This window comes from Mugil cephalus, chromosome 17 (assembly GCF_022458985.1).
Source record: "Mugil cephalus isolate CIBA_MC_2020 chromosome 17, CIBA_Mcephalus_1.1, whole genome shotgun sequence".
NCBI classification, from domain to species: Eukaryota; Metazoa; Chordata; class Actinopteri; order Mugiliformes; family Mugilidae; genus Mugil; species Mugil cephalus.
Window position 1 is genome coordinate 15,395,632 of NC_061786.1, and position 20,860 is coordinate 15,416,491.

Sequence of the window (20,860 nt, forward strand, 5' to 3'; positions counted from 1 at the left end):
TTGTTAAGCAGAAGGAGGTCAAAAGTCAACACTGTGAATATGGTTTAAGTCGCTGTAAATCCCCACAAATTATTAAAGAAGTAACATATTTGATTCTGTAGTTTGATTTATTGAATTAATTCAATACACGTTTTACTCTGCACACACAAATCGCAGGCGGAACTGTTTTACAGATGAAGTGACTACTGATTATGTTAACGTCGAGAAAAAAGTTAAAAAAACATAGAAGAAGATTTTATTGATGATATCAGGATTCAATATTTATTATTTGTCACATGTGTGGTGTAAAGATGCAGCAGCAGTGAATGTGACACTGCAATGGCCAATGCTACACAATAAAGTTACAAGTTACTTATTTGTTATTAGTCACATAGACATCCACTGGAAACTACTGAATATAGCTGTATACTACAAATGTGGCACAGAGACCCAAAGGTTTGTGTATATTTCCTCATGTGACTCTTAATAACTACAATAATAATAACCAACCCACATATTTATTCACCAGCCCACCTACACTCAATAGGCATATTTGCACTAGCAAATGCTATTTTTTTCACGTCACCAGTTCAAATTAATTTGTGTACTACTGTGTCCTTTATTGTATATATTGTATTTTATGGTGTATAGCTGCTTGTTTTTTGTTGCTATAGTTTCTATTTTCATTGCCCCCAAACCAAGAGCTTTCAAATTGTATTTTGTTTGTCACCAGACAATGACAATAAAAACTTCTTATTTTTATTCTTTAATCATAAATTGAGTCTAATCTTTCTTTCTCTGAATTAACCTGCTTTAGAAACGTGTGTTCCTGAATCGCATTTAAAGACCTATTAGGGGAAACAGTACGGAGGAGCCTTAAATGACTTGAACAAAAACAAAAAATTTGCCAACCTTGCCCTGTTTTTCAGTCAGTCCAAAGACGGGGCGGTGCCCCCGCTACACATTGTAAACTATGATTGGAGGGAACTGCTGTCTTTCAACGCTCTCCGGTCGGCGAGCATCCGCATCAGCAGGACGCAATCACGGCTGCGTCAAGACAGCCAGACACAAACCGGAAATAAACTCAGAATAAGCTGATCAAAATAAAACCACGCGCGATCCGAATTCTTTACATATTGATCGGCAGCGTTAATCGTGATGTTACTGACACATATGAGGTGGGGCCATTTAAGTTTAAACGAGTATAATTAAACCTGGTTCGCTTTAAATGTTCGTTATCTTTGTTTTGTGGAGTTTACAAAAGGCACAAAGTTTTATTTTGAAAGCGCTATCCGGAAGCGGTGTTTGTTGTTGCGGGGAGCTTGACGGTCAGTCGCCACCGTCATCATCTGTACACACGGCGGCGACAGGAGCTCCTGAATCGGCAGGGACGGTGTCTCCCACCGCTATTCTCTCCGTCTCCCCCTCTCCCTGTGTTTGTGCGCGAAGAAAAGAGCCTGACAGGGATCAGAAAAACATCCGCGGATTTCCCCCCTCGCGAAAGAAACTCTGGAAACTCCGATGGATTAAATCTGATTTATCTGCGGTAAGCACGCTTTGATTTTTTTTTTCCCTTCTTGTGTTGAATTTCAATTGGTGCACTCGCCTTGTCCCCTATTTTGCGCCGTGAATTCATCTCGGGAGAGAGACAGAGGGGAGCAGATGAATAACACATATTTGAGTCGCTGCAATCCAGCCCGTCGACACTCCAGCCCTTTCTGCAGGTGTAAGCTTCATCTGATGAACTGATAAGTTTACACTGCGAAGAGTGAGACGGGGGAGGCAGGGAGCGACGGCGGCGTTGTAATTGTGGATGATGTTTTGCAGTGAGAGAGGGGGGCTCTTGTGTTGCTGCAGGGATGGATGCGCTGCAGAACGGAGCTGACCACTGAGGCCATGCAAAGCACACACACATGATAAACGCCACGACGGCCTGCGAACGAGCTGCCACCGATTCACCTCCCGAACCCGTATGCGTAAAGCTAAATTCCACCGCTGTTAAATATCAAATCAAAGCTGCCTCCGCGCGATGCGTCTGGAGGTGCAGCCATCCATCTTGTAGGCAAACACTGGGGACGATGCGCCGTGTGGCTAACCCTACGTGGGCAATAAGTTGGGCGCTAGTTTGTGTGTTGGTTGGCATCCCGAAGCTCTCGTTGATCAGCCTGTCCGCTAGTGACTGCTCAATTCCTGCGTAAAATCTTTAATTTTAATGAAGGGAGCTGCATATTGTGGCTCACAGGTCTTGTGTATTTCCTCCCTGGCTCTGTCCATACAGCTCAACCTACATACAGGCACACAGAGGCGTGTGTACATACTCAGCAAAGTCTATTGATTGCTTTTAAAGTAATTCAACTGGTGATCATTTTCATGTTTATGCTACAGCAACTCAACCAGTCCATCTGTACAAAACTGTTCAGAATCCATTTTGACAACTGATTAAGTTAACTTTTTGGAGATTTGGAAAGTTTGTGATCTGAGCTGTTGATCGCCCGGCTACAGCTCAATCAATCATGAAATATGTCAAAGCACAGTCAATTGATTAACCCTGACGCGCGTGGTAGTTGGTTGTGGTTGTAAAGCGGACGGGCAGTTAATGGTGAGGTTGGTTCTTTGTTTCTAGCCTTATGTCTACATGCAAAAGTGTCATTGAGCAAGTCACGGAGTTGGACTTGATACCTCTGAGCCGTATGTGTTTGGTTTAAATTAATTTAACATAATGAGAAGACATCTCATAAGCTGCTGTTTTTGTTGTTGTTGTTTGTCCTGCGTCTTCTCATTGACTAATAGTTGCAGCGCTGCACACAGCGTTTGCACTCTGCGTGGCTTATGCATTGGTTTGCACTTTCCATCAACTCAAGTGTGATTAAGTTGAACTAGAAACCTTCCAACCTCCATGGCTGTGTACCCACCACATCATTATTTCCATTGGATTCTCAAGATTGACCATTGCTCTCCACTGGCACGAGATTTGGAAAGAATAATTTAAATGCACGAGTTCCGACTGTGAGGCAGAAGCAACATGAAATCTGGAAAAAAAAACATAATTTTTCTCTAATTATTCCTGCTTGGAAGTGCTCATCTGCGAGACAGACACCTCACGGACTGAGTGGACATTTATTTACAGTGGGCTCTCTGGTTTAAATACATGACTCAACGTACTCAGCAGTGAACGATGTGACACTCAAACACAGTTAGCCTTAAACCCACATGCTGTATGAAGCTCAGCTGTGGGTTTTATAACCAGCTCTGTTCATTCAGTCCACGAAGAATGCTTTGAAAGCCCCAACACTGCATTTCATTGTGCACATAATCTTGTAGAGTGAAATGTGGCCATTGTCTTGTTGTTGATACACTGAATGAACTCAGTTGTCTGCAACAAGCAAATGTTGTAACTATTCAGAGAATGGCAGCCATAAGGAGGAGATTGCCAGCGTTGCGCCCGAACCCAGTAAACGAAGCAGTGGGTTTCGCACGCATTCAGATGGCACACAACTGAAAACGATCCTCTTTTGGTCTTTGTTGCACGAACAGAAAGTTGGATTTTGGAGCTGAATGCTGTCACTGTGGGAGGGGTGTGGGAGGTTTGACCTTGTTTTGTGCCATGTCAATGATCTGAGTGTAAAGGGACCCCTCATTTCCAATTAAACAGGGCTGCCTTGTTTAAAGCTGTGTTGAATTGCAAAATGATTGTGTTCCAGGGGGATTTGTGGGTTCACTGAGGTTAAATTATTACGTCTTGTAGATGTAATGACCAGCTGAGCACAAAAGGCTCGGAACTCGGCCTTTTTTATTTAGCTGGATCTTTGCATCTCTAGTACAGAACAGAAATAACATAAGCTTGTTATGGTTTAGGTCAGGGGTCTTAAACATTTTCAGCTTAAGGACCCCCAAACTGATGGAGAGATAAAGTAGGGACCCCCTACATACTATATGCGTTTACTAAAATATGTTGGAATCAGGTTAATGTGTATTTCAAGACGTTCTAATCAACCCCATTAGGGGTCACGGACCCCTCGTTGAAGACCTATGGTTTAGGTGGTGCGCTCCTATTTAGTTGGAAACAACAATGAGCAACTCAAGTCCCTGGTTTGGGCTCGTTGTGCGTGGCAGTAAACTTTATGCTACAAGCCCCTGTCAAACACATTTATACAATGCTACATACAACGCTCTCTGTATTTCGCAGTATACCATACTTTTTTAAATCTGGTGATATTCCTGTGCTGGTTCACCCAGAAATCAGTGATTGCAAGGTGGAGCAGCTAGAGCAGGGATAAGGCAGCTAGGAGTATGCTACTAGAAGAAGAAGTTATGAATATAACCTAGGTTCTACGAATTCGCTGCTGGAAGAGTGAAATAGATTTTAGGAGGCGTCCAAGACAAGTGTCTGATGTTTCAGATAAAAAAGGAAACTTTCAGAGGAAGGATCACAGTCTAAAAAAGAAAGGTCTTGCACTTGGGTTACCACTGGGGCTCGTTTACCTTGAAAACCACTGAAAGAAAAAGAAGGAATCGTAGGCTGTAATTATATGTTATATGTACACACAAACTAACGAAGGATGAAATAAAGGTTTTCCACCGCATAGCCTTAATTTTTTTTTTTGCAATTTGGACTGAAAGGCAGATCCAATTGTAGTATTAAGTATAAGGCAAGAGCACACTTTAATCCCCGTCCAAAGCGTTATTAGAAAAACTCTAAATGGGTATGAAATGGAAATAGATGCAGAATAAGAATAATCAAATTCAGTAGAAGCTAAGCTACAGAATTAGTTTAAGTTCATCGATCTGTTGTTCAGTTTATAGATGGTCCAAAGTCTCTGAGAAATGCTCGTTACGCCGCATAATTTCACAGAGCTCAAGGTGAAAATCCTGCTTTCATAATAACTGAAAATAAAAACTGAAAATAATCAAATCCTCTGATTTTACAAGTGGCAATCAGAAAAAAAGGTTTCTGGTTGATCAACCTGTTAAAAAAAGTAATATGCCATTCAATTAATTGTTTTTTTTTTCATTAAATCTATTAGTAATCAAGTAGTTCAATAGACGAAACAGGTGCTTTTGATTATTTAATTCTCACACGGTCAGTTTTGTTTCTCTGTAACGGAAAATCAGACGTTTTCTCCGGCCTGACAGACTGTCTCCTGTTTAATCCATCAGTTACACTGCGTGACCCTGACATGTTTGTCCTTTTTAAATTAGTGTATTGATTGCAGCTTTACTATAAATGACCCAGTATCTCATTATGGCTTCCAGCGCTGTCAGTGTCATTATAGATGATTAACACTTGTGCCTGCACAGCATCAAATATAAAGGGCGTCATTTTGGTAAATTAATTTCCCACTGAGCCCGGTGGTTGGGGCCGATAGTAGCAGCATTGACCTGTTACTGGGCGTTGGGATAATATTGACTTCTCCGTGTCTCTCTGTTTTATGAGAAAGAGAGTCTCACTGTGGCTGCAAAGCGCATTCAACGAATCAAAAGGAGGAGGTTTGATATGATGGCCCCGAGTAGCTGTGAATTTCTGTGCGAGTCCTCCCACTCATTTATCATCTCTGCCTTTTGCTATTAACTTTTCTTTTTTTTTCAAAACACATTTCATAGCTACGATCCTGTCCCCCCCACCCCACCCCGTAGGACCTTCCCCATCACACCATCCTCTCTGAAGCAAGCTGTTCAAGTTTTAGGTCTGAAAATAGCTTCATGATTGTTCTTGCGCAGGCTGAGGTGGTCATGCGATACCCAGGCTGTGCCGTGGAAAAGGAACAAGCCCCGCGGCTGCGATGGCATCGTCTGCTTTTTTTTTTTTTTAGTGGGGGGGCGGGCGGGTGGAGAGAAGTTGCGCCGCGGGTCAGGATGGCGAGCATGTGTCTGTGTGCGAGATGAGGGAGAACGCAAACTTAAAATCATCACACTGAGAAGGTTTGTCTCGACATTTTCCGATGTGATACGTGGTGTTGACTCATGCATGTAATTGAATGACAGAACAGTTGTCTCTTGGATCTGAGAGACTGTGATGAACGGCTGTGTTATGATGCTATGAAAACATGGTAAGCCGCTCATCAGTGACTATTCCATTCATTTAAAGGACAGTTTTTTCTCTTGTCTGCTGATGGTGGACTGCAGTCACAACACAGACACGATTCGTGTCACAAAATGAAGCACATACGGCACCATATAAACAATACACACGGCCTTCATTTAATGTACACAAATGGTTACAGATATGTTAAAGCTGCAGCCGCACCCGGCCTTTTTACTTGAAGAGCAAGGAGATTTTCTAAATCCCCGCAGGCAGCACAACGACACGAGATCTCCCCTCATTTACTCTGATCCCTGCAGGAGCGGAGGCAGTGCTATTTCAATCACTGTAGTTAAAGAGAAAATCCACGGGAAAAAACACACTGTACCTGTTTTATTCCAGTCTCAGGCTCAGTTAATACTTTCATGCAGTTTGCACCAAAGTGGCGGAATTATTCACTTTGTGTTGAATATGCAAGAGCCACATTTTCTATTGTAATTTTGACGTTTTATTTTGAAATAACTCTGAGAAGTTGTGCTGCATCTGCAGTAAAACAGTCTATTAAATGAAAATCACAACATCCCAAACAATGAAAGACTACCTCAACTTTGTCATTCATCACTCTTGCTTATTGCAATTATTTTATCATTATTATTATTCCTGCACCTTTGTAACAGAAACACATTGTTCTGTTGTTATCAGCATCTCCTCACTTATTGGCCCCAAGTGGCCATTTGAGGAACTGCACCTTTTGGCACCGATATTTCTATATGCGGGTTTGCTCCTTGATTTTACTCTAAATAGAATTTAGCCTAAAAATAAGTTGTTATTTCAGCAAATCTGCTGTAAGGGAAAGACCGATGCTGGAAATACCAGAAGATTGAAGATAAAAATATAAATGCCAAAGAAGATTATTTGATATCTCAAGGATTACTGGAAAGGCAGCAGCGCTCCCTCTTGTATTTCTGTCTGTGGTCTTGGCTTGTGTTGAGCTTATACTGTAATGCTACCGCTGGGCTCATTTCTTCTTCTTGGTATTTTATGGGGTTTTATCGGCAGTAATGAATCACAGTGATCTCTTTCTCTCTGCAGTGGCTCCCTTCCTCTGTAAGTTTAAGCAGAGTGCGGTACAACATAGAGAAAATAGTGAAATCCTGCACGCAGGAGGTGAATTCTGTACTTGGTAGGCGTTTGTTTTCTGTTTCAGATTCGCACACTGCCTCCTGGTATTTTTGGGGCCGCAGGTAACAAAGCAGAGATTTGTACTTGTCATCTGCTTCGGCGATTTCCTATTATTGCAGCCTGTTTACAGAGATGAGAAGCAGAGATTTGAAAAGCAGCACAGCTGAGATGGTTTGGTAAATGGAGTATGCCGCGAGAAATGTACTTGTGTTTGGCATCCAACTGTGTACATGTTGCCTCGCTACATTTTTGTTTTTTTAAAGCACAAAATAAATAGCAGAAATGTATCTGTCATTACTCCACAGTTTAATCTTGTGATCCTTTAGACCTCAGATTTAGCTACTTCTGAATTAAACTACCCGGCGGCATCTAAAGCAGATAAGCTATCCTGCCCTTTGACCCACCCCAACAATGAAATGTTATTTACTGATGCTACTTCTGCAGTTTGAACAATCAAATGATATGTGAGTATAATTTAGAAAACATTAAACTTAGAACGTAGTTTGCATCCATTGGATCCTTACTTGAGTGAAAGCAGTTGGAAGTCCAGCATCATGTCATCATTGCAATGCTGGACTGACCACTCCCTGAAAATAACTTTTTTTTTTAGTCATTTAGACGCAATGAGCTTTCAAGTGACATGAATTTCATCCTCAACTACATACGGAGCTTAACGTTGCCCGTAGGGTGTAGCTTTTCTCATAGTATGCAGCAAAGTGACACATCTGTTTGCACTTTTTTTTTTCCTACATAGGCATTTGAGGGCATTTCGCTAGTAAATGTAAAACAGGCCCTAAAGAACTTTGGACATGTACTGTGTAACTTTGCTTATAACCATTAAGCTCGTTTCTGCTTATTCTGGGAAGCAAAACCCAAGAAGTGATCATCATTATTTGGACCTAACTGAAAGGGAAAACTCTCTTTTTCCCAAATCGATTACGTTCATTTTTGTGAGGCGCCACCTGATAGTCGACTTGTTGTACATGGATATCTTTATCTTTACGGATAATGGTAGCGGGATGGTTTCCCTTGTCCTCCGTCTGCTGCAGCTCTGGCATTCGCCCCAAGCGCCACCTCTTTCTCTCCATCCACAGACAGACACTGTAAACAAGTATGTTTCCAATTAGCTGTCTCTGAAGTCAGCTGGCTGCTAGCGCCGATGAAAGACCAGGCTGCTGTCAGCGGCCCTTTCCTAGCTGCTGCTCTGCTCGAAAAACCGGCTTCATGAGCTTCCAGCGCTTTAAAAAAAAAAAAAAAAAAAAGGGGGCCACGGTGAGCCGAAACGTTCATTAGCTTAACTGGGTCTGTAAAGTTGGTGGGGCTCTTTTTAATTGACAAAGCAGATTGCCTCACTCATTACAGAATCTGGTTTAGCTTTGCTCTAGTGAGGCCAAACGCTCAATCAGTCCCCCTCATGAGACGCAGCGTAGAGCCAGGGAGCGGTTTCCCTCTGCTCTGTGGAGCCATAGTGTGTGTGTGTGTGTGTGTGTGTGTGTGTGTGTATGTAAATGAATGTGTGTGGCTCCTTGTAAAGAAAACAAACATAAAGTGCATGCCAACTTGTAAATGCAGCAGCTGAGTGTAAATTCTTCTCACAAGTGTGCTCATGCAATAAGATGGGAAAAGCGAACCATTATAAGCAGTGCTGTTAAATTACATTATTTTATTTTTTTTCTGGATAAACTATTATATAGTTATAGCAGTTATCGCAGTAGCCATGAACATAGAGCTCTGTAACATTATGTCCCTCTGTTTAATTAGTTATGGCATTTAAAGTATCGTGTTTAATTTTGGCGTAATTGAAAGATTTTTCAGAAGGCTGTCTCGAATTCTCAGAGGAAGCTCGGAAATAATGGAACATTAAATCATAATTTCCCCAATGGAGGCAGCTTCCGAGCTATTATTTTACCTACATGCTAATTCCGTCCCTGTGTCTTTCCGCCTCCACCCACAGACAGTCGAGAATGGGCTGTGTCCAATGCAAGGATAAAGAAGCAGCAAAACTCACTGATGACCGGGAGACCAACCTTTCGCACAACACGGGCTACCGCTATGGGTCCGACCCCACGCCGCAGCACTACCCCAGCTTCGGGGTCACGACCATCCCCAACTACAACAACTTCCACAGCGCGACGCCGCAGGCAGTGACCGTTTTCGGAGGAGTTCACACGTCCTCGCAGTCGGGCACGCTTCGTTCTCGGGGAGGAACAGGTGAGGCTGAAGGTTTGCAAGCCAGACACTGGAAAGTCCTCTCTAATATGTTAAGACCTCCGTGTGGTGCTAAATTGCTGCTGTAGAATGAATACTGGTGAAGTTTTACCAAGAATAAGGCTTTTTCTCTCTCCATAATAAACAGAAGGGTATAGATAGCAGGCACTTTGTGGAAAAGGAAAGCAAGCATTGGAAACTTCAGAGAGTTAGTGCTCCTGGCGAAGGGTACTCGTTTCCCCTCATTTCTATTCTTCATCCTAAGCTAAAATTATCAGAAGCTTGGCTGGACTTCACGTTCGCAGTTATACAGATCTAAAAGAGATATCAATCTTGTCGTTTATCTCGCTGCGTAAAAGCGAACATGGATATTTCGCACCCGATAAACTCCTCATTTATGACAGGGCGGCGCGGCGAGGGCAACACTTTTCTGCCGTTGAACAGGCTTCAAATTACAAACAGAGCAATTAAAACTGGAATAAAAGTCCAAGTTGTAAAAGCTGTAAATGTCTCCGAAGCAGACTCGCTGTCTGGCAATATACAGCTTTCAATAAAAGCCAAAACGTTGGATGAGTCTATCAGCGTTCGGGTTGTCGGGACTCTTTTGCCTCTGTTTATGTCATAATAATGTGGTTCTTCTCTTGTGTTCATTGACAGGGTGATAAATTAACAGCCGGCAGGTTAAAGGGAAACAGAATGACCTAAATTACTGCTGCTGAGAGCACCGAGGCACCGGGGAGACCAGACATTGTGGTTGCGATGCGTAGAAACGGGCCTTGCGGTCTTTCACTTAAGATTTTGGCGATGCATATAACGTGTGATGCATAAATTAACAGCATGTCTTGCTTTGGCGTCGTGCATTTTGAGCCTTTTTCTCTGAAGGTCCATGCATAGCAGCACACTGGCACGAAGGAACATTCATGTCTGAGACTGGACGGAGCGGAAACCTTTTAACCTTTTAACATGTGTGGCAGCGTGCAGGTCCCCCTACTGCAGCATCAAAGCTCCGTCCAGGCGAGATTGGGATCAAATCAGAAAATGAAATCATTTTACAGTTTTAGGCTCGTTAAGAGCTACGGGTGACTCTGGAGAGCCTTCTACGTCACGTCAGGAACATTTGATTAGCCTCTCTGATCTAGGCCTTGGCAGCAGCTCCTCACTCGTCATTTCTAGAGGATGCTGATAAGCATAAAAGTCACATTTCTGTTCTTCTGGCTGTATGATGCGCAGATAAAAGTTTTTCGTAGTTGCATATAAAACCTCCGATAATTAAAGTTATTTACTCATCTTTTAGCTCCGTTATGGTCTTCACCAACTCTTTACAATTTACTTTTTTTTTAAAACTTAAAATAGGGACCTGCTGTTGCATGATTTTTAACAAATAAAAATCTGAAGGACACTAAAATGCTCAGCTTTGGAAGAAAACAAATAACAATAAAGACTAATGTGCTATGGAGAGGAGATGTCTGAAAAGATAAAGAGTAGATTTCTGGATTGCCAAAATCTGTGAAAATTTAAAAGTTAGACATGAAGTGATTTGGAATATTACTCTGTTAAATGGCATTTTGTGTATGTGCTCTAAAAAATAAAGCAGCAGATGGGGTGTAAAGACTAAATAAAGAGGGCAGTATTTCTTATTCCCATTACATAACAGGCAGCCCATGTGTTAGACAGATGAACAAGCAGTAAAAACACAATGGAAAACACAACAGCTCACCCATGCAATTCGCCATCTACATGCAAAGTTTTCCTGTTTTCCTGCAGGGGTGACTCTGTTTGTGGCTCTTTACGACTACGAAGCCCGGACCGAGGATGACCTCAGCTTCAGAAAGGGGGAGCGGTTCCAGATCCTCAACAGCACGTAAGTGTGAAAACATCTGTATGACAACATAAAAAGGGGGTGGCGGTCGCACTTCCCTTCTTCTGTTTTTCTTCTGAATCTATGAATGTTGCGTTTGGAATGAAGTGTTGTCACCCCGGCGCAGGACCGAGAATGAAACGGTCAGGAGGCATATTTGTGAAAACAGAGCTCAGAGTGGGCGTTTCCCATGGCAACGGCTGACTGACATCTGAGAGCCGGTGTTGTGACTGTTTCACTTGATATGTGTTAGTTATAGTTGCTTGTAAATATGAATCAGTACATTAGAAATAATATATTAGAAAGGAGTCAAGGAGCACTATTGTATAAATACAGGATCTAGAGAGAGCCTTAAGTGTATTTTTTATTTAAGTGATGTACATTATAGAGTTGTGATGTTTGCCAACGAACCAAATCTATTGAACGACTCTTCAAAATGAATGATGAGAACCAGATGCAGTTGCGAGATGTTCTTTTTCCTTCTTTTAACCAGTATCTGTATGCACTTTTGTGTTGACAAAACCGGTAAAGCAAAGTGAAATATCTGTCAGATGGTATGTTGTTCAGCATAGCTGCGTCCCAAGCCGCTGACCTGGGTTCGATTCCCGGTTAATGAATTTTCCATGCAACATCTGCCTAGAGTCTATATTTAGGAATAATTCAAAGTCAGGTAGGCCACCAATAGAATATATTAGAATGTAAGTTTGAATGAATCCCACCATATCAGTCCTCCCAGTGATTAATTCACGGGTAAAATGAGTTACCCCCAGGCTGGCATCACCTGGCATCTTGAAAATAAATAAATATCAAAATGAGCCCTTTAAAAGGAACTTATCCACAATGTAAATCCCTTCTCTAACACATTGCAGTACGAAGTGGAGGACTGATATTCAGTTGATTGCAATATGCCAACTCACTGCTATATAGTATAAATTCTGCATTTGTATTACACACGGAAATCTCGCTAGGCTAGTTAGCTAGTATGTTCCAGTTGTGATTATGTGGTGACTTTCTAAATTCCTAGATGGAAAAAACAACCGAAACGATGCCCAATTCTTCACACAAATATAATGATGTGATAAAACATCTATGGAGCATCAAACCTGCCACAACAGAAGAAGAGGAAGAGGTTTCATTAACAACACTGAAGTCATTCACTGGAGGATGTCAATGGACCTTGATGGGCTTAATAAATTAACAAAAACTAATTTTAGAGTCTTAATTTGACTTGAACTTTAAAACAGATACTCAAAGACATTTTAGGCGCCTGTACGTTAGATCACGACTGCTCTGTATTGTGTTATTTATGCGCTCTTTACACTAGAGAGGCGATAAATCTCTGTGTTCACTATCTCTAAACCTTTATCTTTCTGCACCATGTGCAAATGCTGATCTATCTCTGTTTGTTCTAACGTGCATCTTTCATCCACACTCTGTCCTCCTCTTTTCAGTGAGGGAGACTGGTGGGAGGCTCGTTCGCTAACGACAGGTGGAACTGGGTACATTCCCAGTAATTACGTCGCTCCTGTGGACTCGATCCAAGCTGAAGAGTGAGTAAAACTTTCATATAGAAGAACATAGCCTCACACTCAGCCCCAGTGTTGGATAAGACACCGCGGCTTCATCAGCAGCTTCATCGTCATTAATATTGTATAACTCATCTCACTGTGGTTTTGTTAAATGTGACAGTGGCACGCACATTACAAGCATACTATCTGAAACGCATTTGAAACAAAGATTACACCTCAGGGTTTGAATATTATTTTTTTTTCTGCAGCTGGTATTTTGGTAAATTGGGTCGAAAGGACGCCGAGAGGCAACTGCTCTCCAACGGCAACGCCAGGGGCACTTTCCTCATCCGTGAGAGTGAAACAACCAAAGGTACTCAGACTGAGTAGCATCTTAACAGGCCGGCATGTCGAATGCTTTTAAACTTCAGTAAAACGGACAGATGTGTTTGTGAATTATTTATGGAGAAACTTATAATAGAATCATCACACCAACACGGTGACGTAAAATTTGGCTTGATATTATGTCACCAACTGTGTTCCATGTTCATTGCCCTAGATCTCCTGCATAATGTACCGTACACGCTGATCAGACATAACATTATGACCACCTGCCTAATATTGTCCATCAGAGAATGGACGTGGGTCTTCTGAGGGTGTCCTGTGACTTTGGGTCATATGGGTTGAGGGGAGGGGGCCTCTGTGGATCAAGCTTGTTTTGTATGTGTATGTGTGTGTGTGTCTGTGTCTGTGTCAGACTAAATCCAGTTGGGAATGGCTGCTGCCATCAAGGAGTATCATTGCTGTGAGGTGGGGGTGCCTGGTCTGGTCTAGGTGAGTGGTATAAGTAACATCCACATGAATGCCAGGTCCAAAATTTTCCCAGCAAAACACTGTGTAGTGATTTACTTCTCGCGTCAGTGGTCATAAGGTTATGCCTGATCAAGATCCAAGATCACTTTATTGGTCCAAGAGTCACAAGATAAGAAAGAACATATATGAACAAGACATAGACATAAGAATAAGAATAAAAATGAAATAATAAAATGAGGTAGAAGTAAAAAAAAATACAAAAAATGTACAGTCCAATTTACATGAGATATAGAAACATTTTAGCTTAAGTGTCTCAATATGTGGTCAATATATGCTTAGCTAAAGTGTCTCAGTGTATGCTTAGCTAAAGTGTCTCAGTGTAAGGTTAGCTAAAGTGTCTCAGTGTAAGCTTAGCTAAAGTGTCTCAGTGTAAGGTTAGCTAAAGTGTGTCAGTGTAAGGTTAGCTAAAGTGTCTCAGCAGTGTAATGTCTCAGTGTGTGCTTAGCTAAAGTGTCTCAGTGTAAGGTTAGCTAAAGTGTCTCAGTATATGCTTAGCTAAAGTATCTCAGTGTAAGGTTAGCTAAAGTGTCTCAGTATATGCTTAGCTAAAGTATCTCAGTGTAAGGTTAGCTAAAATGTCTCAGTGTAAGCTTAGCTAAAGTGTCTCAGTGTAAGGTTAGCTAAAGTGTCTCAGTGTATGGTTAGCTAAAGTGTCTCAGTGTAAGGTTAGCTAAAGTGTCTCAGTATATGCTTAGCTAAAGTGTCTCAGTGTGAGGTTAGCTAAAGTGTCTCAGTGTGAGGTTAGCTAAAGTGTCTCAGTGTAAGGTTAGCTAAAGTGTCTCAGTGTAAGGTTAGCTAAAGTGTCTCAGTGTGAGGTTAGCTAAAGTGTCTCAGTGTATGGTTAGCTACAGTGAAAGGTTAGCTAAAGTGTCTTGTGTGCAGATGTGCGACAGACAGTCTAATCAGCCAGACTGTTAACCGTTAGAGTTGTCTATTCTAATGATGGGATGAACAATAAGTGTAAATATTGAAATTATGTCAATCCCTCACACACGGTTTGTATCAGAAAACAACTCGGTGTGTGTGTGTGTGTGTGTGTTGCCAGATCTGTGACTTCTGTTCTTTATGTGGGTTCCAGGGGCCTACTCTCTCTCCATCCAGGACTGGGACGACATTAAAGGAGATCATGTCAAACACTATAAGATTCGCAAACTGGATAATGGCGGCTACTACATCACCACCAGAGCCCAGTTTGAGACACTCCAGCAGCTGGTTCAGCACTACTCTGGTGAGTTTTTTTTTTTTTTTTTTTTTTTTTTCAAAGAATGTTTCCATACATTCCTCATTTGGTTTAAACTACGTGCTCCATCCAGCCAGGGCTGCAGGGCTGTGCTGCCGACTGATCGTGCCGTGCCACAAAGGCATGCCTCGTCTGACTGACCTATCCGTCAAAACCAAAGACGTGTGGGAGATCCCGCGAGAGTCGCTGCAGCTCATTAAACGCCTCGGCAATGGCCAGTTTGGAGAAGTCTGGATGGGTGTGTATCTTTTGGCACAAGTAAAAAATGGGACAGCTGTGAGTAGCATTGCTCAACAACTCAATGAGAGATGCTTCAGTGAGGAAAGCCTCATATTTTACCCTAAAAAAAAAATGTATTCATTTTAACTGGAGAAACTGTTTTGTATTTCTCTGATTGGATTGAGGGGTTGAAAGGCCCTTTAGGTTAATTAAAGCTTGGTATTTATGGTTTAGACACATGTTCTTTTAGGTTTTTTTTGAGTTCAGTAAAACGTAATTGATCCCACATTAGGCAGTAAAATGCTCCACATGTGCCTTGTCTGCAAAGACAAACATGTTGTTGGTTCTTCAAGCATGGATTAAGTTAGATCCCAGGATAAATGATTTACAAATCATCAACTTCTAGTTACAATTAAACGTAAATACAAGCTATTAAAAATATTTCTATATACTGAGAATAGCTGTTTATGTTCCCATTTATGTACTTTGCATTTAATTTTATACTTTTTAACTGTACATGTATGTTACTATGCCTTGGTTAGTTATGTTCTACATCTTCTAGTGACTATTCTTTTTACCAGTTATATACAGATTTAGTTATTTAAGCTAACATAAGCCATTTCAAAGTAACTAATAACATAGATTTCAATCTCACGTTATAATTAATCTTTATTTATACACTGAAAAAATCCTCAGAACAGAGAGAGAGGAAGTAAACAACAAAAGCAAAAGCACTGCCATCCTTTACTATTGAAGTCTTTAAGATATCAACCATTATCATTTGTAGATCTACCTCGAATATACATATATATATATATATATATATATTTATATATTTTATTTTTTTTTGTCAGGCACATGGAACGGCACCACCAAAGTGGCCGTGAAGACCCTGAAGCCCGGCACCATGTCACCGGAGTCCTTCCTGGAGGAAGCCCAGATAATGAAGAAGCTCCGACATGATAAGCTGGTGCAGCTCTACGCCGTGGTGTCCGAAGAACCCATCTACATCGTCACTGAGTACATGAGCAAAGGTAGCCGGTTGAAGGGACGCTATCAATTTTACATGCGTGCATTCTTGCACACACCTACGCCATGTTTACATAATTTATACATCTGCGTGCGCTGTGCAGTATGTGTCCTACTTAGCGGCATGGCGCTCAGCCCCATGTCCACATACAGAACTGTAGCAGTTTAGTAAGTGAAAGGAAAAATAAGGAGCTCTTCAGTTGCCACAGTGATGCATAATAAATAAATATCTGAGCCAAATACAACATTAGATAAAATGGCTTTTCCTCAGTTTTGATCAAATCTGAGTTCGGGGGGGTCAGGCTGCAGTGAGTAACTCATTTTATCTCTTTCTTCAGGGAGTTTACTTGATTTCCTAAAGGATGGAGAAGGACGAAGCCTCAAACTGCCAAATCTAGTGGACATGGCAGCTCAGGTATGTTGTTCAAAAGTACACTTTGGATTCATAAGCAGAGACGTCGGCGTTGTTTTTTTTTTCTTTCCAAGAAGTTAATTCACTTTAATCGTCCCCAGCTGTTACCAATTTATTCGTTTTAGCTCCCCGTTGCTCATTTACAGCCATTTCCATCTTGATGCCATGCCAACTTTTGGGGTTTCATCAGACAAACTCTCACTGAAACAGACAAAATTGCTGGTGTTTTAGAAGTTTAAACTCAAGTGCACAAAATCCATGTAATTCGTGTAGCACTTGGTTGTTTACTGAGATTACAGGCATCTGCAGAGTATCAAATACAGAGATTTGGCCTTCAAAGTGGAACCACTCGAACGTTATTTTGTTCTGACTCACCACTTCTTCTGAGTTGATCAGGAACCGCGGACGAGACTGGGGTTTATTTAGACAACGTGGCAAATCTGTTTATAGAAATCTGATAGAATTTCTGTAAACCTACATGAGCGCGCTGCTTAGCACAGATTTAATGACCTTGAAACTGTTGAGTGATGTGATGTTTAATGGAAAAAATAACTCAATTTCCCAGGTGGCAGCGGGCATGGCGTACATCGAGAGGATGAACTACATACACAGAGACCTGCGTTCTGCCAACATCCTAGTCGGAGACAGCCTGGTGTGCAAGATTGCTGACTTTGGTCTGGCCCGGCTCATCGAGGACAATGAATACACAGCGAGACAAGGTACGCCTGTTGGATTGGGTCACACAAACGATTCATAAATCCGTCAACAAGTTCTACTGGTTTAAAGCATAAATTTACCCAATCATGTGACACCATTAAAGTCTACCACTGTGTGTCACCTTTATGGCAACATCTGACCCAATAAAGAAGTCACCGATGGAGACATTAAGTAGTATTATATGTTCTCTATATAAAACTTGACTTAGTGCTATTTATAAATATATATTGTTATTATAATTTTGCATTATGCACAGTTTCAAATATACATTTTTTATTCTGTAGTTGGCTGATGGGAGGGAGCTACATGAATAAAGTGCTGTTTTCTGCCTCCATTTATAAAATATGTTGGATTCATGTTAATGTGGAATGTGGAAAAAAAATGTATAAAAAATGTCTAATCAACCAAACATTTTGACGTCCCCCTGCAGCACCTCTGACCCCCTGTTAAAGACCTATGTTTTATGGTGTTTTACAGTTTGTAATTTCCTCTCTAGCATTTTTAAAAATTGATGACTCATCTTGCACATTTACTAATTTTGCCTCCAAATGCAACGCTTCTTTATGATTTTATGAGCTTGCCTGAGACTTATCATGTTTTTAAGTTATGTTAAGTAGCAAAATTTAAACAACCAACGAAATCAGGAACTGCTCATACATACTGTAATTGTGTGTGTCTTAGCTAGCTAAACGCTAATGCTCTTCATTGCAGTTTATCTGGATTTTGACAGAATATTAGATTAACTTGTGACTTTTGTACATATCGTTTCTCTCCAGTTTCCAACCACTACATCTTGTGAAATCCTTGTTGTCAGAGGAAAAAGTTGGCGGGTTGGCAGATGGCTCATTCCATTTAGTCAGTTCCAAAACACACAGAGGCACACGCACACTTTTTTCAGGCCGGCACACGAGCGTGAATTTGTCTTGATGAAACCAGTGGAAAACGAGAGCACGCGTGGTTAAAGCGTGGCACAAAGACAGCAGAAGAGTGCCCTTAACGGAGCACTTGCTGTACACGAGAATCAATCATGTCACCAGGATTGTTGTTGGAGGTTTGAGGAGGAAGTGGTTAAACCTTGAATCACTCAAAGTGTCACCCCCCCCCCCCCCCCCGAGTCAGACATGAACTACACCAGGAGGAGTTCCAGACTCCATTAGTCACTCTGTCAACACATTCAGTCACTTATTTGTTAGCAGTTTAAGTGTTTACTTGGTCGACCTGAGCCAAGTGCAAACCGAGACAGACGCAGATAATGGAATTTTGTTTCTGTTTCTCCCTGGTATGTCTCTGCACTAATAAAGGACAAATGAAGGAAGGAGTTGAGACAAGATCGACCTACTTACTCTTTAATTTTGGTTGTTGCTTTATTTCTGTTTGTATTTCTGCAGGAGTCGCAGCAATAAAACAATCTGAATTTGTCTTAGGTGCAAAGTTCCCCATAAAGTGGACGGCTCCCGAGGCTGCGCTCTACGGGAAGTTCACCATCAAGTCCGACGTGTGGTCATTCGGCATCCTGCTGACGGAGCTGGTCACCAAGGGCAGAGTCCCCTACCCAGGTGAGACTTTTAAAATATGTGGATTATGTAATCGCGGGAGATTGTTTACATTAGATGTTCCTGCGCGAGCGCCTCAGCCCGATGGGATGGTAGGCTGCGTATGCTAAAAAAAGAGACGCACGTTGCATAATGTACATTACACTGTACATTATGCAGAGAAATGTTCCCAGACGGCTGTGTCAACATGCGAAATGTTCCTGTTTGTCTGCCATTTCTGACATCGTGTTCCTGGCGTTTAAACGACTCTTATCAATCACGATATACGATCATGTACATAAAAAAGTATTTAAAAAATGCCCTTTACACTGGTATAAATTGGCGATAAAATGAGATGATTGCTGTAGATAGGAAAATCTTTTGTGAGCGTGATACACAGCTGATAATTACAAGAAAAGAGAAAAACTATGAATGAGGTCAAGCAGAGTGAGTCGAGGATGTGAATTTCTCCGTGCGCTCCTCTCCTCTCTCCAGGCATGAACAACCGTGAGGTGCTGGAGCAGGTGGAGCGAGGCTACCGGATGCCGTGCCCGCAGGACTGCCCCTCGTCCCTGCACGAGCTGATGGTGCAGTGCTGGAAGAAAGACCCGGAGGAGAGGCCCACTTTTGAGTACCTGCAAGCCTTTTTGGAGGACTACTTCACTGCCACCGAGCCTCAGTACCAGCCAGGGGATAACCTCTGAGCAGCGCCGCCCCCTCCCGACATAGCATTTCCCAAGCTTTCCACCAGAGGGAGCCAGACACCTCTCATTCTCTCTCTCATACTGTGGCTGTAAAGGTCTAAAAAGCTATCGACTGACTTCTTGACTTCCAGGCTTCACGCAAACGGGAACGAAGAGTTGAGACAGCAAACTGACTATCAAATCGAAGGAGGTTTGGGAACGGGGTTAGAAAATGACTGCCATGGCTGAATGACATGAGTTGTGTTGTGTAACTTGTATGTATTGTAAATATGAATTGCTTGTTTACTTATGTTTTTAGTTTCATTTTATATTACTTTTGATAATTTGGAAACGTGTGGATTTCGGTTAAAGTTTGTTTCGGGTTTACGGCTCGCAGAGGAACGCGTGAGGCTCACGGACGGAGTTACAAATCTTGACATAATAATCTGAATGGTCGTAGGTAGGTAGAGTACGGTGTGGACGGAGGTGAATTTTTTTCTGGGAGTCCACCGGCCTTTTTTACAAGGTTAATATAAAGATACTTCTCAAGGAACTTAGTTGTACTATAACACCTGTTCTTGCCTTTTCATGTTTAGTAATATTCTTATAATGTAAGGGAATGCCTTCATGCTTTATGTACACTAACTTAGTGCATCATGGACTCTTCCACCCAAACCCAAGCTGCACTGATATTAAGTGCATTCATCGCATTTCAGCTTTCGGCCAATGATTTTTAGATCAGCTTAAAGTAACTTTTAGTTGGGCTTTACGTAGTTGAAAAACTCCAACATTGTTCAGCTGACTGCTTAGTATACTGATGATATTTTAAAAATGTATGTTGCATAAATGTATGGCAGCAGGCTCGTCTTTTTGCTTCAGCGGCCCGACAAACAAACAAACTGCCACTTACAAGATGGGAATGAAGGATATGTGTCTGTGTTTGTCCCTCCATAACGTGTATTTGGAAATAACATGTCGTTTTACGAGACCAAATGTCTTTTCATTTTATTGTTTCATTTCGGTTTTCTGCCGTTCCAACGCGTTGCTTCATGAATAAGTGGTTTTTAGTTTTCACTTTTATTTTAGCGTTTCATCATCCTCGTCACAAATGTGTCTCTCCGGGTGAGATGGTGTAACCACGAACAGTGCACCTTTTCTCTGTTTTTTCTTTCAGTCGGAGGCAAGTCGGGCAGAAACTTTGATTTTTTTTCATGTTTTTAATTTTAATTCAGTAGATACACAGAACGTTTTTGGTCTCTGCATTATTTATTGTCTCTGTCTGTTACTCAGCTGGTTTTGAAATAAACAATCTTGCCATTATGATGCTGTCATCTACCACTGTTCATAAAAAAAAAAAATTAAAAGCTAGATAAAGTGCTAAAAAGCTGACAGCGGGAATCC

General features: G+C 41.6%; 1 protein-coding gene across 2 annotated transcripts; it reads left to right on the forward strand.

The window, feature by feature from the left end:
* The first annotated feature begins 1,315 nt into the window (after positions 1 to 1,315).
* On the forward strand, positions 1,316 to 20,779 carry fyna (FYN proto-oncogene, Src family tyrosine kinase a). Of its 2 annotated transcripts, none has more exons than XM_047610596.1 (12): positions 1,316 to 1,525; positions 9,135 to 9,391; positions 11,153 to 11,249; positions 12,698 to 12,796; positions 13,024 to 13,127; positions 14,706 to 14,855; positions 14,941 to 15,105; positions 15,941 to 16,120; positions 16,454 to 16,530; positions 17,093 to 17,246; positions 18,633 to 18,800; positions 19,272 to 20,779. In XM_047610596.1, exons 2-12 carry the CDS (start codon positions 9,145 to 9,147, stop codon positions 19,478 to 19,480), a joined length of 1,650 nt encoding a protein of 549 aa, XP_047466552.1. In that variant the 5' UTR covers positions 1,316 to 1,525; positions 9,135 to 9,144; the 3' UTR covers positions 19,481 to 20,779. The 2 variants fall into 2 exon arrangements, with proteins under 2 accessions (XP_047466552.1, XP_047466553.1); XM_047610597.1 differs by having other exon boundaries at positions 1,317 to 1,525; positions 18,669 to 18,800.
* Positions 20,780 to 20,860: the final 81 nt, after the last annotated feature.